Raw genomic sequence first — 18634 nt, 5'->3', positions numbered from 1 at the left:
GGAATTATTATATTCTTCTTGAAATCTGAGGGTATTTTGCCTGTCTCATACATCTTGCTCACCAGATGGTAGAGTTTTGTCAGGACTGGCTCTCCCAAGGCCGTCAGTAGTTCTAATGGAATTCTGTCTACTCCGGGGCCTTGTTTCTAGAAAACGGAAATAAGGTCTGCAATTGGGGTAGTATACTGTATTGTGTAACAAATTATTATTATTATTGTTGTTGTTGTTGCTGTTATTTTTATTATTATACATTACTGAGCCAAGTGATGTAGAATCTCACAGAGAAAGAAATAAAGCCAAAATGTTGAATGTATAACAAAATTATAAATAATATGTGGGACAAAACTAAAAACTATTTACCAAGTCACTGAAATACATTTTACACTGAGATCCCATGTACTATTTACAAATAAATGATAAGAAACACAATGAATCGGCTATTATGCTTACCTTGCTTATTTACAAAAGAAAAATTGAAAAATATGCAAAAACTTTCACAGAAGTGGTGAAACAAGTGCACTGCATCAAACAACTTCCAGCAGAACGCAGCTGTTTGGTGGGAAGAAGTCTGTAATGGTTTCAAGTAGTAGTGAAGGTTTCCAGTAGATGGCAGCACACTACAGATGTGGGTTTCAATAGTCCCCTTGGTCTTGAAGCACAAAAAAGTGAAGTGGGACACATATGTCCCATGGGTCATGAAAGGGTTAATCTTTACTTTAAACTTTTGTACATAATATCCAGAAAAGTTCTTACACAAATATACAAATAGGCACGGTGAACAATGGCACCGTCACTTACTGCCAGTCAGTCATCGCTAGGAAGTGTTGGGTCAATCTCCACTAATTATTCACAATTGCCGTCAGCTTCCGAGAAGCCAGCTGTGGTCAGGCAGTCTTACTTCATAGGTCACTGCTAAACATTTACTGTTAGTTGTTACTAACCAACTGTGTTTTTACTGCCACTCATTGCAACTAAGTTAGACTCAGCATGTGTCTATGTAAATTACTGTCCTATTTTCTGAAGGATAACAGACAATGTGATCTGCAAGTGATCATAAAATAAATGAATATTGACATATAGCGTTTACTTATTTATTTGGTTCAGTATATCATTTTTAGTACATTGTTTGTACATGTGACCAAGGACAAGCAAGGGGTAATACAATTTATAATAACAGTGGTTAATAAGTGAGATTACATGCTAAACACAATCAAAGTAAATAATATTACACTCCTGGAAATGAAAAAAAGAACACCATACTTGCTCCGGACACGGCGAGAGGGCTGTACAAGCAATGATCACACGCACGGCACAGCGGACACACCAGGAACCGCGGTGTTGGCCGTCGAATGGCGCTAGCTGCGCAGCATTTGTGCACCACCGCCGTCAGTGTCAGCCAGTTTGCCATGGCATACGGAGCTCCATCGCAGTCTTTAACACTGGTAGCATGCCGCAACAGCGTGGACGTGAACCGTATGTGCAGTTGACGGACTTTGAGCGAGGGCGTATAGTGGGCATGCGGGAGGCCGGGTGTACGTACCGCCGAATTGGTCTACACGTGGGGCATGAGGTCTCCACAGTACATCGATGTTGTCGCCCCAGTGGTCGGCGGAAGGTGCACGTGCCCGTCGACCTGGGACCGGACCGCAGCGATGCACGGATGCACGCCAAGACCGTAGGATCCTACGCAGTGCCGTAGGGGACCGCACCGCCACTTCCCAGCAAATTAGGGACACTGTTGCTCCTGGGATATCGGCGAGGACCATTCGCAACCGTCTCCATGAAGCTGGGCTATGGTCCCGCACACCGTTAGGCCGTCTTCCGCTCATGCCCCAACATCGTGCAGCCCGCCTCCAGTGGTGTCGCGACAGGTGTGAATGGAGGGACGAATGGAGACGTGTCGTCTTCAGCGATGAGAGTCGCTTCTGCCTTGGTGCCAATGATGGTCGTATGCGTGTTTGGCGCCTTGCAGGTGAGCGCCACAATCAGGACTGCATACAAACGAGGCACACAGGGCCAACACCCGGCATCATGGTGTGGGGAGCGATCTCCTACACTGGCCGTACACCACTGGTGATCGTCGAGGGGACACTGAATAGTGCACAGTACATCCAAACCGTCATCGAACCCATCGTTCTACCATTCCTAGACCGGCAAGGGAACTTGCTGTTCCAACAGGACAATGCACGTCCGCATGTATCCCGTGCCACCCAACGTGCTCTAGAAGGTGTAAGTCAACTACCCTGGCCAGCAAGATCTCCGGATCTGTCCCCCATTGAGCATGTTTGGGACTGGATGAAGCGTCGTCTCACGCGGTCTGCACGTCCAGCACGAATGCTGGTCCAACTGAGGCGCCAGGTGGAAATGGCATGGCAAGCCGTTCCACAGGACTACATCCAGCATCTCTACGATCGTCTCCATGGGAGAATAGCAGCCTGCATTGCTGCGAAAGGTGGATATACACTGTACTAGTGCCGACATTGTGCATGCTCTGTTGCCTGTGTCCATGTGCCTGTGGTTCTGTCAGTGTGATCATGTGATGTATCTGACCCCAGGAATGTGTCAATAAAGTTTCCCCTTCCTGGGACAATGAATTCACGGTGTTCTTATTTCAATTTCCAGGAGTGTATAATGTGAGATAATACATATGATATTATTAATAATGTTTGATAATCAGTTTTATTTATTGTAGTGTTCCAGACATTCAGAGACAGAGTAGAAGCTGTGGTGTAGAAGCTGTGGTCAAGCACTTACTGTAAATATATTAAATGTATTTTAAATATCTAAAAACAAAGATGATGAGACTTACCAAACAAAAGCGCTGTCAGGTCGATAGACACACAAACACAAACATACACACAAAATTCAAGCTTTCACAACAAACGGTTGCTTCGTGAGGAAAGAGGGAAGGAGAGGGAAAGACGAAAGGATGTGGGTTTTAAGGGAGAGGGTAAGGAGTCATTCCAATCCCGGGAGCGGAAAGACTTACTTTAGGGGGAAAAAAGGACAGGTATATGTTCGCACACACATTAATTTAAATGTATTTTATGTTGATATGTATTTTTTGTAAGAAGGCATATCATTATGTAAAATGACTCCAGTATGATACAAATGCATTAATTTGTTGTTACTGTGTCTATGTGTAGGTTAAACTTCTGCCTAGTTTTGTACGAGCAAATATTATGGTCATGTTTGGAGGCTTTTCTTCTTTTCAGATGCTCCCTTTTGCAAAGATTAGTTTTTCACATATACATACAAATGAGGCAGAGATGGTATTTTCAAATTTTAAATGTGGTCTAAAGGAATCCCTGCATTTAGCTTGCTTTATCACTCTGATCATCTTCTTCTGTATTTTAAATATTTTTGAAAAATTGTGGAATTCCCCTAAAAAATAATTCTGTACATTAGTTGTGACTGTATACTGTCATGGTACATTATCACCATTGGTGACAGCTTGTAGTTTGAGTGACAATCTACGTAAGAGTATTCTGCTTTTTATTTCAACTGTTAATATGCATTTCTAATTTGAAATCATCCTGAATATGAATGCCAAAAATTTTGTATCACTCACCTTTGAAACACTTCTTCCCCTCAGTGACGAAAGGAGGACTTGCAGTAAGGAGATTTTGTGTGGTGTTTCAGAATTTACTGATGAACCTGTTGATTCTGAGCCAATTTGCTAAACTTTGCATTACGAGTATTGCAGTTTCTGGCAGATTTTCTTCACTGTGTGATCTGATTAGAATATTATTGTCATGAATAGAATTAAGAAGAAAGTTGGTACACCCCTAAAAATGGAAAAATAAAAATAACAGCCTTAAAACAGAACAACATGTAGAAGACTGGAGAAATACTGACAGTGACTTACCCGAATACCAAGAAAGGATATCCTTTCTTCCATGAATGCTAGTCACATAAGTTTCACAGGAGAACTACAGTGAAATTTGAAAGGTACGAGATGAGGTACATATACCAACTTAATCTTCCATATGTATGAGAATACTGCTCTAAATATGCCCTTCAGTAGAGATGTCAGACAGAAGATACAATCTCACTTGGCTCTGGAGGATGTGTTCCTGTGTCTACCCTGGGCACAGAAAGGTATCAGTACAGATGGAAGACGTCTTAACCACCTTCACTTTGCAGATGATATCATCCTCTTCAGCAGCAACGCAAATTAACTGTTAGCACTGATATGAGAACTTAAAAGATCCTTCCAAAGCTGTTGGCCTCAAAATCAACCTTCAAAAGACCAAAGTCATGAGCTCTGTCAATATTATAGCTTCAGTAAAACCATATTCTGGAAGCAGTAAATGAGCAGGCCTACATTTATCTGGGACATACAACACAACTTGGAAAAGATAGCCAGATGGCAGAGATCACCAGCTGAATTGGACTCATTGGATGGCATTTGGGAAACTTGGTTACATTCTCTACAAAACAATTATTCCCTATAAATTTAAAGAGGAAGGTTTATGATGTATTCATCCTGCCAATAACAACGTATGGGCTTGAAATAATGACAGTTACAACAAGCAGTACAAATTGACTCTGAATACGTCAAAGGGCAATACAGAGAGCAATGCTTGTAGTTAGTCTGAGAGACAGGATCATGAATGAAGAGATAAGAAGAAAAATGGGAGTCTGTAACACTGTCATGGGGACTGCAGGACTGAAGTGGCATTGGACAGGATTTGTGCCCAGGAACAACATCAAGTGGACGAAAATACTGATGCATGGTAGCGGTCCAAGGGACTCAAAGAAAAGTATCAGATGTCCTCTAGTGAGCTGGAGAGACAACATCCAATGACATGCAAGGAAAAACTGGATCCAGAATGCCCAGTGAAGACTGATATAGAAATCTTTGAGAAGAAGCCTATGACCAAGAGTGAATATCTAGAGACTGAAGCACAAGAAGATGAAGAATTAGTGTCATTTGCAAAGAGTACTGTGGTTCTGTCAGTTGTTTTTCAGGCATGTCATTTTCACACAGCATGAACACGACAGGATCCAGAACTCACCTTTGTAGGACTCCACACATTTTTCCCCTCATTACTATAAAAACTAGAAATTCTGTAGGTTACTGTCCTTTTATTTCACTTCTGAAATACGTTGATGACTGTTGATGTAGGATTGGGTCCACCTTATCGACTGGCTTCTAATTATATAATAACTTATGCAGCAAAATGTAATTGTCATTGACATTAAAATCTTTAATAAGTTCAGGAAGTATACCATTTTCAGGTTGTTTATGATCCACTGTTATTAGTATTTCATTTATAAAGGCAAATTTGCTGACTGAACTGACTTTCCAGCTCTGAACACACACTGTGAGTATCCACACACACACACACACACACACACACACACACACAAAATTCCTGTTTGGTCCCTTCAGGAGGAAACAGAAATATTCCACATTTTTAGTACCGAAATTTCTTACAGTGCTTCTTCTGTGTCTTGTACAATGCTCATTGTAAGAATTTGAGGGTTCTGTATCTTTTTCTGTGGACAGGTTATTATATTTACTTACATTGTTGAACTGCATGTTTTCTTTAACATATTTACACCTACCCCTGTGCCTTGATAATTTCCTACAAAACATGCTTGTTACTTTGAACTGAGGAAAATGTATCAGCTGTAACAGATCTTTACAAAGCCAGTGTTCCATAAATTGTAAGGTGGAAGTATTACTCAGGTCATTTAACTTTATTTCTATTTTAGTAAGTTTATTGGACAGTGATTGAACATTCTGATGGAGCAACTTGAAGTCAGGTACAGGGAATACACTATTTATTGCTTGACCACCAACCTCACTTTTTGTGATAGAGTCTCTAGTGGAGAAAAATCCTGGGGACACTTGGTGTTTGACTTTTGGCGTTTTGGTTTACTTGTTGTGAGAGTCTACTTTTCTTCTGTTAAGAGGTTTCCAACTTTCATTTTATTATAGCCCTTTTTCACCCAGTTATCCATTAACATATCCCTTGTTACTGTATTTACAATGAAGACTGAGTCTGGCTCCAGTTGACAGAGACTGTGGTCATGTGTGTGTGTGATAGTTGCATGAGTGTACGTGTGTGTGTGTGTATGTTGCATAATTTTGACGCAGGCCTTGTTGGCTGTAAGTTAATTGTGTAAGAGTCCTTTTGTTTTGCCTTTCTGTGACTCAGCATTTCTGATATATGGTGAGCAGCAACTATATTTTTCATTATACTGTTACTGTATTTGTAAGTTTGAAATTCAGCTCGCCAGGTGTGTTTCTTCTCTTTTGGTTGTCTCTGCTCACATACTGGTCCATACCTGTCTGTTTGTTCTTGTTTGGTACTTTCACTTCACAACAGTCTTTTTATCTGTTCTTTCTCTACATGACAGTCATTTCTTATATTTTTCCACTTGTGTTTGCTTTACTATTGTACTGGTCTTTTTATTTGAACCAAATATATGAAAGGTGCAAGCTTATTGCAAATGAGAGGCTTTCTTCACCTGTTTAAGATGTAAATTACGGACTGTACATTCATTTCTTTATGACCTTTTGATTTCAAAATTCACAGAAAGTCCCTTTCCACACACACACTTGTAACAGTGTTGATTTCATCTATCAAGAAGTGATTCACAAACTAATAGCTTCATGTCTAGAGGTATTGGATGAACCATTATATTCATTTTGGGTGTTAAATTTCAACATTCAATCCAGAGAATACGTCATCTTCCTCTGAAATTCTTTTAGTATTCAGTTAATTTCACTATTCAGTTAATTTGACTACTTTTTTAACAACTTTCTTGATTGGTGAACCAGGTTTTATAATACTTGGCACACTGATACGATTTTCTATCTTGTCCTGTAATGATTTCTCACATATTCAAATGGTTCAAATGGCTCTGAGCACTATGGGACTTAACTACTGAGGTCATCAGTCCCCTAGAACTTAGAACTAATTAAACCTAACTAACCTAAGGACATCACACACATCCATGCCCGAGGCAGGATTCAAACCTGCGACCGTAGCGGTCACGCGGTTCCAAACTGACGCGCTTAGAACCGCACGGCTACACCGGCCGGCAATTTCTCACAGATTATTTCTTGACTATCATTATGGTAAGAACTTTGTTTCATTGATAATTTGATATAAATGCATTTGTTGTCATTGACCATCACACTTGCTGCAGGTTTGCTTCCTCTTAGCCTACAGGAATTTCTCCTACATACACTACTTAGAAATACCACAGGGCATCAGATGTTGCGGACGCAGTACTGTTTACAAACAGGCTTTTGTTACAGGTGCTACTAATGGGCACCAGACAACTTCTAAGTGATGGGCTCACATTGGGAAACTGGTGGCGATGTTATCAAAACAAGCTCCGTCTGCATGTCATGTGGTTGCAGATATACTTCCACCCTGCTGAATATTTAAGGCAGAGCTCAACCTCCAGCAGGCAGGATTCAACTGCCCACTCAGTTCTGGGTCACAAGCCAGCTACACCTTGTCACCCATCAATCAAAACTCGTTGAGACCAGCCCGGATGCTTTGTTTTTCACCACACCATCTCTGCACTGATTCAAGGTATGCCACATGGTATGACACCCTACAGATGTCATCCTCCAGTCACCCAGGATGAGGCTTCCCTTCGGAACTGGTATTATGCCAGTGGACTTTGTTTCTGTTTCTCATTTATGATCACAATCACTCTTTCAGTTGTTAGCTGAACCAAACATATTGTAAATGTGTGCTGAAGTTCAAACTGGCAATCAACACTCAGTAAAAGTGTGCATCACCCACTACAAGGTCCTAATACACTAAACTTTTATTTTTCAATATTTAGTTCAGGATAATCAAACAAATTATTAAGCACATCAAATTTTTTGTAGTTCTTTTATATCACCAGTGTTGATTTGCTCATTAAAAAGCCCTAAAAATATACTGTATCAGAAGCTGAGACAGAAATAGGTCTTCAAATGAGGTATTCACACTTGCAACAATCCAACCCATAATGCTAATATTTAACTCAGTATTTTTTATTGACAAAGCTGACTCTTGGCAGTCACACACCTCTAATATTACTGTGTTATATGCAAGATTATTCTTTACTTTAGTCCAAACATATTGTTGTTTGCTTGTGTATGAACATGATATGAGTGTGCATCTTCAGGTTTTGGTGGCACAAAGACTATTCCATTAAGTTTTGGGTGTGCAGCTGCAAGAAATCTTCTTCTTCTTCTAATATTTCGGCTGTATAACGTTCAGCCATCTTCAGAGTGAGCCACAAAACTGCCTCTCCAGTGCTCGCTTCGTCCCTTTATACTCGTGTACCGCGCGACTGTGCATGCGGACACAGATGCAAATGCGCCTTCGTTTATCAGCGCCATTGAAGAAGCTGTTTGACCACTTCCCTCGGATTCAGCAGCGGAAATAAGACATGAAACATGCCGTGCAATTATGAAGGCTCGCCCACAAAGGAGCAATATATCTGTGGCAGAGAGAGCTGGTCTACGCAAGCTTCGCCTGGATACTCAGACGGTGGTACTCCCAGCAGATAAAGGTAATGCTACTGTTTTATTGTCCTGGGATGAATACCTTGATAAAATGTACAATTTATTGAGTGACAGCATGTACCGGAAGATCAGCAGGGATCCCACTAATCAAGTGGCGAAGAAAACTGTTTCTCTTCTGAATGATTCTCCCTTTCCACCAGAAGTTGTTTGGAGATTGAAACCAAGTGGTCCAGTGCCTCCTAGACTTTATGGACTACCAAAGGTCCACAAGAAAGATGTCCCTCTACGCCCCATAGTGAGTAACATAGGCTCTCCGACCTATGACGTTGCCAAACATCTGGCATCATTGTTGAGGCCTCTTGTGGGAAAATGTACCCACCACATAAGAAACTCGGCTGACTTCGTTAGTAAACTGAAATCATTGAAAATGAACCCGTCTGATATATTAGTGAGTTTTGATGTGGTGGCTTTATTTACAAAGGTTCCCCTTCCAGAATCTCTACAGCTTATTGAAAGAAGTTTTGACAAAGAGATTTCAGCTTTATTTAAACATGTTCTGACCTCCACATATTTCTTATTTAACAACGAATTTTTTGAACAGATGGACAGAGTCGCCATGGGTAGTCCCTTATCCCCTCTGGTGGCCAATTTATTTATGGAGGACTTCGAGGAGAAGGCGCTTGAATCTGCTGACTTGAAGCTCACGGTATTCTGGAGGTATGTTGATGACACCTTTGTAGTTTGGCCCCATGGTGAAGACAACTTGCAAGACTTCTTAAAACATCTGAACTCCCTTCACTATCAAATAAAGTTCACAATGGAAATTGAAAAGGAGGGATGCCTTCCATTCTTGGATGTTTTGGTTCGTCGCAGAGAGGATGGCACTTTGGGACATGAAGTATATAGGAAGCCGACGCACACCGATCTGTATTTACGTGCAAATAGCTGCCACCATCCTGCCCAGACAATGAGTGTTCTCCGAACTTTGACCCACAGAGCTCATCTTATTTCTGACGAAAGCAGTCTGCAAGATGAACTTTCCCACTTACAAAGAGTGTTTGAAGACAATGGGTACTCTCCACAACAAATACAGAGGGCACTAAAAATGAAACCGAAAGAGGCCACAAAGAAAGCAGAAGAAGATGAAGAAACTTTTAAATTGATGGCCTTCCTGCCATATGTGGGTAGCCTCTCATCAAAAATAGGACGCATCCTTGGCAGACACAAAGTAAAAGTCTTTTTTTGTCCTCCACCCAAGACAGCTGCACTCTTGGGCTCCATGAAAGATGATTTGCTGCTCCGAAAATCTGGAGTTTACAAAATTCCATGTGAATGTGGCCTTTCTTACATCGGACAAACAACTCGTACTGTCCAAGAAAGAAGTACAGAACACCGGAGGTGTAAGTCAGCAGTGGCAGAGCACTGTATTGATAATGGTCACAGTATGTTGTATGACAACGTCGAAATTTTGGCAACTACATCATCCTTTTGGGACTCGCTAATGAAGGAGGTGATTGAAATTCGCTTGACAACGAATTTAATTAATAGAGATAGTGGTTTCAATCTTGATAAATCATGGAATCCAGCACTTGCTGTAATAAACTCACAAAGACGTCGTGAGCACAATGATATATCGATATGCCAACACAGATCAACTGCGGAGTCATAGATACAACTCGCACATTATGCACATCTCTGCCGCCGACCAACGTCTCTGGCACATTTGCATCTGTGGCCGCATGCGCAGTCGCGCGGTACACGAGTATAAAGGGACGAAGCGAGCACTGGAGCGGCAGTCTTGCGGCTCACTCTGAAGATGGCTGAACATTATACAGCCGAAATATTAGAAGAAGAAGGAGATTTCTTGTGGCTGCACACCCGAAACTTAATGGAACATGATATGAGTGTTCTGGGAGAAATATATGTGCAGATGCATTTTGTTCCATTTTCTGATTTCTCCTTCTATGAGATCAAATTGGTTCTGTTAACAGTATTGAAATGAACCTGCATTCCTGATACAGTGTTTTATGTTATTAAATGAGGTTCTCACACTTTTTCAAAAGTTATATTAAAATCTTTTATGTGTTTTGTACGTGGTTGTTTATTTAAATTCTAATTTATTGTGGTTTTCGGTATGTGTATGTTGGAGATACTGTTAGGCTATCCAAAAGTCAAAAGTAACCACACTCCTTTCAGATAGGAAATCAGCATACTTTTTTTTGCCTAATTATTTCTAAATTCAAATGTTACAACATGTCTCTGACTCGTAAAATAAAGATGTACAAACACATTTTGATGAAAGATCCTTCATATAAGCCTATTTTAAAGCAAAGGGCATTGCAAATCCATACACATGGACACGTGTTAATTTTAATTTTGCATTTGTGTCTTGTCTTCCAGATTTTTGAAATAATTTAGTGTGTTGTGTAACAGCCATTACAATCACAAAAGGAGTGCCATCCTCTCACTCTATGACAACCAGACAGTGCATTTCTATCCAGACATGTGACACACAGTAATAACTAAATACTTACACTATGAATGGGGCACCACACTTCACTGTGAAAGTGCTATTTTAGTTTATGTGCATTTAGGAGCATATGTCTGCATTTCTTATACACTCCAGCAATCATTTGTCTGTGTTTTATGTTTACTGTCATGTTTTATGTATATCTCCACATGAAGTGCTAACACAAAGAAAAGTGAAAGCTTCACAAATATACTGCAACAAAAATTATTATACTGTACCTGATTGTCCTCGAGTGTTTCAATGAGCTCTTCACTGGCTTTCAACAATGTACATCCGGTACGTGAATGTGTCTCTTGATCAAATTCCATCTTTGACCATGTTGTGTGAAGATCACGTAGAACCTTCTCCATTGACATCTCTTTGACAGCTAAAGTTGAGTAATACTAATATTATTATCATGCTGTAAAAATGAGCTTCTTTATACACAATACTCAAAAATACCCAGAGAATCATTTACTGAACTAAGACTCTGGTCTGAATTTCACATGGTTCTCAGAAAATTTGAAAGAAGCAAAATTTTCTTCTTTTTGTGTATTATAGTGCACTGAATCTTTGTTAGTACTAGAGCAAAGAGAAGAATCATGTAAGAGAACACTTCAGTGAAGTAATAAATTACATTACTATTATGAAAACTGCATTAGTTATCCTATTACAAAAAATATATGACTACCATAACACTCATTATAAACCACTATAAAAATATAATTCAGTTAATGAAAACACCAATTTCATTTTGCTGATGCCAAATATAAATGTATCATACTAAATCATTCGGAACATTTTCACACTTAAAAAATGAGGAGAAGAATATGAGCATTTCCCATACCAGCTAAAAAGTAGTCTGCTTACTGCTTCCATTAAATTCCTCATTATAATTTAATATTTATCAGATGATGGTGTAGCAATTGCAGAACAAAGTCTGAGAATGACAGATGCAAGTAACCATTATAAACTACAGTACATTAAATAAATATATAATCATTTGCATTGAAATATCAACTCACTGTACATTCAATAGTACTAAGAAAAGAAATTTTTCTCAAATTCTGAGCTTTCTGAGCAAACAAATTGGGTGTGTAGAAACTAGCATACCATTAAAACAATTCTATGGTTCATCTTAAGTTAGTATAATCTTTCTAAATTTTTGTGTATATGTACACCATAAAGAAAAATTTAATAATGTCTCAGTTCACAGTTTTCCCCATTGTCAATATGAGTAACATGGCCAGATCTGTGACCGTTCTGAAGTGAGTATAGGTTTAACCACATTACAACAGGTCTATGTGAGATAAAAATTATGTATTATCTTCTGTAGACTTTATACATATACAGAGCTTACTAAATCGCTGAAGGCCCATGTGGAATGCTTCCTTTTGACAAAGTTGTGTATTAGCTTGTAACAAATGTAGGCTGGAGTTCATTCTTTTGTAATGTTTATTAAATTCACTGTTTTTCTTTAGTCTGCATTCAGTCGGAACTTTTTTTTTCTCATGAGAATATATATGTGAGGCAATGTTAGGATCTCTGTCCTTATGACAATAGATTTTAATGAACCTGACAACATTAGGAAAAGGATAGTTGCTGCTCACCATATAGCGGAGATGCTGAATCGCAGATAGGCACACTGAAAAGACTCTCAGAAAGTAAGCTTTCGGCCCACAAGGCCTTCATCAGAAATATACAACTGAGTCTGGCTTCAGCAGCCAGACACTGTGTTCATGCATGTGTGAGCTGTGTTTGTGTAAGTATGTGTGTGTTTTGTCTATTTCCAATGAAGGCCTTCATGGCCGAAAGCTTACTTTCTGACAGTCTTTCTGTTGTGCCTATCTGCGACTCAGCATCTCTGCTATGTGGTGAGTAGCAACTATCCTTTTCATAGTATTGTCATATCCCATCCTGAATTTTCCACTGTTTGATTTGAAAGAGTCTCTAATTTTGCTTCCATTAATGATCCTCATGGCTCTCTTTGCAATTCTACAGTGCTGAGGGCAGCTGGAGAATTACCCCGTAATGTCTTGCTCTATATCATGTGAGTCTGTATGTGATCATAGTATACACTTTTGAGTGTTTTCTGACAAGTACATTCTTGAAACACACTCAAAGAATAGTCAAAACTTATTTTAGCATTTACTTGATTAATGTGTTTATTCCATTTCAAGTTATCCTTTAGTCACAGAGTTAGTTTCAATTGGATGCTTATTAACAATTACAATTGTTGAGATGGGTCTGTGTTTTGTGTGGTACATTCTTTTTGTTGTTACCATTTGTCTATTGTTTACAGGTTGTCCAGTAGCCAAGCTTAAGGCTTTCTGTACTGCTCCACGATTATCCGCTTTGGGAGTACAGCCATGTCATCTACAAGTGTAATGGTTCAGCATCTACATTCAGGCTAAAATCATTGACACACTGAAAGAGTAGCAGAGGTCCCAGTACTAAGCCCTGAAGCACATTATGTGTGGTTGTTTTACTTTCAGATATAATTTCAGTTACTGAACAGAATTGTTAGTCTGTGTATATCACACTGACCTTCTATAAGGAATTTCTAAGAAACAATGCAATTTTGATTGCCAGTCTTCTGATATCAATAATGTTCAGTTTTTATTAGCAATATTTTATGACCCATTGATGCTCACCATAGTGAGATGGATCTATAAATATGGCTGAAGTGGGTTGTTTTGTACACAAAAGTTCTAGTAGCTGTTTGTGTAGATTTGTTGTGTCTAAACCCATGTTGAGATATATCCAGTAAACATTTTTTGTCAATGAAGCCCCAATCAGTTTTTTCCATAATTTTTTATCAAAACCTTTAGAGTGATACATCCAGAAAGAATCAGTTAAAGTTATACTAAGCTTATGGAAATGTTATGCTAAGTTTATGGCCATAGGATGAGTGATAGACATATGCACTGATGTCACACGCTGAGGAAAATGTGAAGTTGGTTTAGAATATATTCATGTATGCCATCCAAAAGTCATTGTGTCAGGCTATATATGAAAGCAGATTCATGAAGAATGCAGTATATACAGCACTCCACAAACATGTAAATTTTTACATCTACACCTACAACTAAATAGATACTTTGCAAGCCACAGTATGGTGCATGGTGGAGGGTGCCATGTACCATTACTAGTAATTCTCTCCTCTGTTCCACTTACAAATAGATTGAGAGAAAAATGACTACCTGTATGCCTCCGAATGAGTCCTAATTTCTTGTATCTAATCTTTGCGGTCCTTACAGGCAGTGTATGTTTGTGGCAGCAGAATTATTCAGCAGTCAGCTTCAAATACAAAACCTCTAAATTTTGTCAGTAGTGTTCCTTGAAAATAGCGTTTCCTTCCTTCCAGCAATTCCCATTTGAGTTCCCAAATCATCTCAATAACACTTACACGTTGTTCGAACCTACTGGTAACAAATTTAACAGCCCACCTCTGAACTGCTTTGATGTCTTCCTACAATCCTGGAATTGATCCCAAACACTCAAGTAGTACTCAAAAATAGGTCGCACCAGTGTCCTAGATGCTGTCTCCTTTACATGTGAACCACACTTTCCTAAAATTCTCCCAATAACCCGATGTTGACCATTCACCTTCTTTACCACAGCTCTCACATGTTCATTCCATTTCTTATTGCTCTGCAGCATTATGCCCAGATATTTAAACGACTTTACTGTGTCAAGCAGGATCCGGCATTATAGGTTTGTTCTTCCCACCCATCTCCATTAACTTACATTTCTCCACATTTAGATCTAGCTGCCATTCATCACACCAACTTGAAATTTTGTCTAAGTCATCTTGTATCTCCTACAGTCACTCAACTTCAATGTCTTACTACACACCACAGCATCATCAGTAAACAACTGCAGACTGCTGCCCACCCTCTCCACAAAATCGTTCATACACAGTAGAACAACAGCGATCCTATGGGGCACTCCTGACGATACCCTTATCTGTGATGAACACTCCCCGTTGAGGAAACTGTACTGGGTTGTATTACTTAAGAAGTCTTTGAGCCACTCTCGTATCTGTGACTTACTCCTTATACTTTTACCTTCATTCACAGCCTGCAATGGGGCACTGTGTCACATGCTTTCCAGAAATCTAGAAATATGGAATTAGCCTATTGCTCTTCATTCATAATTCACAGTAGATCATGTGAGAAAAGAGCAAGCTGAGTTTTTCATAAGCAATGCTGTCTAAAATCATGCTGATTCGTAGACGTTAGCTCCTCAGTTTCAAGAAAGTTTATTATATTTGAACTGAGAACATGTTCAAGGTTTCTGCAGCAAACCAAAGTTAGGGATATTGGCCCATAATTTTGTGGATCCATTCTTTTACCCTTCTTATAATTGCCCACCAGAGCCTCATTACATAAAAGAACTTACACTTACATATTGTTGGCACAGAATCGAATTTGAAGAATTCCTGCTGAGTTGGCACAAAGACTGTCAACATTTTTCAAACATCTTGCCTAATGAGGTATTTTTTCTAAGTTTGTGGTTTTATAAACAGCCTTCGCTGCCAACACTGATCCGAACGTGGTACTAAGATGATGGCAGAGTACGAACACAATTATTCAAAAGTGACTGTGTAGTGTGGAATGATGGCAGTAGGTGTTCAAACACAGTACAAGTGGTGTGCTGACTGACACAGTTACATTAATTAAATATCTAGCTATTATGTTGCAAAGCTACATGAAACGGAGCAAGTAAGTAAGGTAAATAGTAGGGAAAGGGCTTCAATTTAATGGGAGGATTCTAAGGAAGTGTAACTCATCTATAAATGAAATCACATATAGAACACTAATGCAACCCATTCTTGAATACTGCTTGACCCTACCAGGTCAGATTAGAAGAAATTGAAGCAATTCAGAGGTGTGCTGCTAGATTAATTACTCACTGGTTCAACCTATATGCGAGTATTAGGGAAATGTTTTGTGAACTCATATGGGAATCCCTGGAGGAAAGGTGACATTCATTTTGTTAAATACTATTGGGAAAAATTTACAGAATCGGCATTTGCGGCTGACAGCAAAACAATACTACTGTCACCAACGTACATTTTACGTGAGGACAGCAAAAATAAGATAAGAAAAATTAGGACTCTTATGGAGGTATATAGACAATCATTTTTTCCTTGCTCCATTTGGAAGTGGGACAGGAAAGGGAATTACTAGTACAAGCTGCCCCCCATTTTGCGCAGTGTGGTGGCTTGCGGAGTATGTATGTACAAAGGCCGTTCGAAAAGTTTTGCACAGTCATCTCTAATTTTTTTATTTTTTGCAGGAGGAGAATGCAATGTTTTGTGAACATGCTTGGAACATTTAGCTATAAGTTGGTATATAAAAGTATTTTCTTTTATTTACAGGTGAGCCATAATGGACCACGAAGTAGATGTCAGGTTGCGACAATGGTCATTGATGGAGTTCCTCTTCAAGACCGGCTATGACTCTGCCACATCGATTCACAGGAAGTTGCTCCCTGTTTATGAGGAGGACACAGTGAATCACATCAGTTTCCAGTGGTGGTTGCAGAGGTTTAAAGAAGGTGATTTCTCTCTACTGGATAATCCACGATGTGGTAGACCATCGACGAGTGAGTGATGTGAATAAGGAGACCATTGATCAAATCATCCAAAATGACAGATGTGTGACGATTTTTACTTCTTTGGTCATCTAAAGGCCCACCTGTGCGGTAAAATATTTGATAGTGAGAAAGATCTTATTTAATGTGTCAAGCGATGGTGTAAAAGTCAGTCCCCAGAATTTTACCAAAGTGCATTTACATCATGGAAAGAACGTTGGGCCAGATGTGTAACAGCTGATGGAGGGTACATTGAATAGGTTCAATGTATAGCTAAAGGTTCCAAGTACGTTCACAAAAAATTTTGTTCTCCTCCTGAAAAAAATAAAAAAAATAGAGACGACTGTGCAAAATTTTTTGAACGCCCTTTGTAGATGTGATTGGACTCTGTGCTACATGCCACCATAAATGCCATCCAGTTAACCAGATTTAGGTTTCCTGTAACTTCTCTAAATTGTTAAGACAAATTCTAGGATGGTTCCTTAAAAAAGTCATTTCCTTCCCGATATTTCCCAAATCTGGACTTGTGCTCTATTCTGAATCATCTCATCATCAACAGGACACTGAATCCTTCTTCCTTCAGATGTTAAATGAGTATATATGGCCCATCATACACAACTGGAAAAATATTAAACAACTTCTTTCATGAAAGTCAGGGAAATGCTACACAATACACTTCCTGTATATGCCTGGCTGGATGTTAGTAAGCTATGAGACATATCCTAAACAAATTACTGTAGAACATTAAGAATCTGGCCCCTATCATTTGAGGAAGTTTGCGAACACAACTAGCACATACTTCCAGTTTTTTTAATCAACACAGTTTTCAAGCTAACAAGGTACACACAGACTACTTTCTCTTGGCAGAATTGTGTTAGTGCAGTTTTAATACTTTGATAATTTCTAGACACCTAGCAGTTTCATCAGAAGTCAAGACGAAGGAGGGGGTGAACGGTAACAAATTCATTATAGATGAATATGGCATAGTAGTGCATTTGGCAGTAATTTATTTTTCTTTCTATCACATCCTTCAACATTCTAAAATTTTTCCCAGTCAGATATTGCTTTATAAAATTTGCACACTGGGGAATGTTTTCTTACAGCTTTCACTCTACCTTAGTGACTTAATAACCAGTTAAAAATAACATATGTTCTGAGAGACAATGTGCTCAATTTTCTTAGAAAGAACATGGCCTACAATGAGAATTATACTTATTATCACAACACACCAATCACACCAAAGACTTGGTGAGCTTTAACACTCACCTCGAAGAAACAACTGTCGACACATATTGTATCATATAAGGAATATACATTACCATGGAACAACAGAATCCTAAAGATTGCCAGTTACATTCACGTGGATTGTCTACTGTTATAGGTATTGTGAACCTACTTTTCCTTATTCCCAGTGACCTAAGTATGTTCTAGCTTTGAACTTGAGGTGACTTCAGTGTGCATGTTTTGTCATTTTACATGAAACCTATTTTCCTTTGTTTTTTTTTTCTGTTTCAAGCATTCTGCACATTAGGAAAGTTTTTCACAACATACGTTTAGCTTTAATAGTAAATCATTAGTGCTGAGTTTGTAAACATTTAACATACAAAATATATTTTTATGTCTTGGTCACTTTAGAGATGAAAACAGTTTTGCTTACATAGGACTCAAAATGTAAGGACTTTATTATATATGCAAATTCAACACTGATTATGCTTTACTAATCAAGCAAAACAAATCTGGTGAAAAACTCAGCTAATCTGCAGATTGCTTAAGAGAGAAAGAAAAAAAAAAGACCAATAAGATGGCTGTGGAGGATGGCCATGCATATAAAAACACTGTGGTATTCTATGGCAGTTCCTTTGAAAAGCCAAGGTCAATTTCCTTCCTCAATCTGTACCTCAACTGCAGTCACCTTGTTTTTGATGGGATTTTAAACTCAAAACTTACTTCTTTTCTTTCATATACAACAATAATGTTAAAAAAGAAGGCTTCAGAGAGCAATAACATTGAAGTTTGTAGAACAATAATGTTAC

At 38.9% G+C, this 18634-nt stretch overlaps 1 protein-coding gene across 1 annotated transcript in view; it reads right to left on the bottom strand.

Moving 5' to 3' along the window:
• The window catches only part of LOC126176568 (dynein beta chain, ciliary), a 790269-nt gene that overhangs the window by 465102 nt on the left and 306533 nt on the right, over positions 1 to 18634 (bottom strand). Inside the window, exon 29 of the mRNA XM_049923728.1 lies at positions 11240 to 11388. Within this exon, the coding sequence (XP_049779685.1) occupies positions 11240 to 11388 (149 nt within the window). The remainder of the gene's footprint in view (positions 1 to 11239; positions 11389 to 18634) is intronic.

The sequence above is a fragment of the Schistocerca cancellata genome, chromosome 3 (genome assembly GCF_023864275.1).
Source record: "Schistocerca cancellata isolate TAMUIC-IGC-003103 chromosome 3, iqSchCanc2.1, whole genome shotgun sequence".
Classification (NCBI taxonomy): Eukaryota; Metazoa; Arthropoda; class Insecta; order Orthoptera; family Acrididae; genus Schistocerca; species Schistocerca cancellata.
The sequence above is the reverse complement of the archived record's forward strand: the minus strand, read 5'-3'. Positions and strand labels throughout refer to the sequence as shown.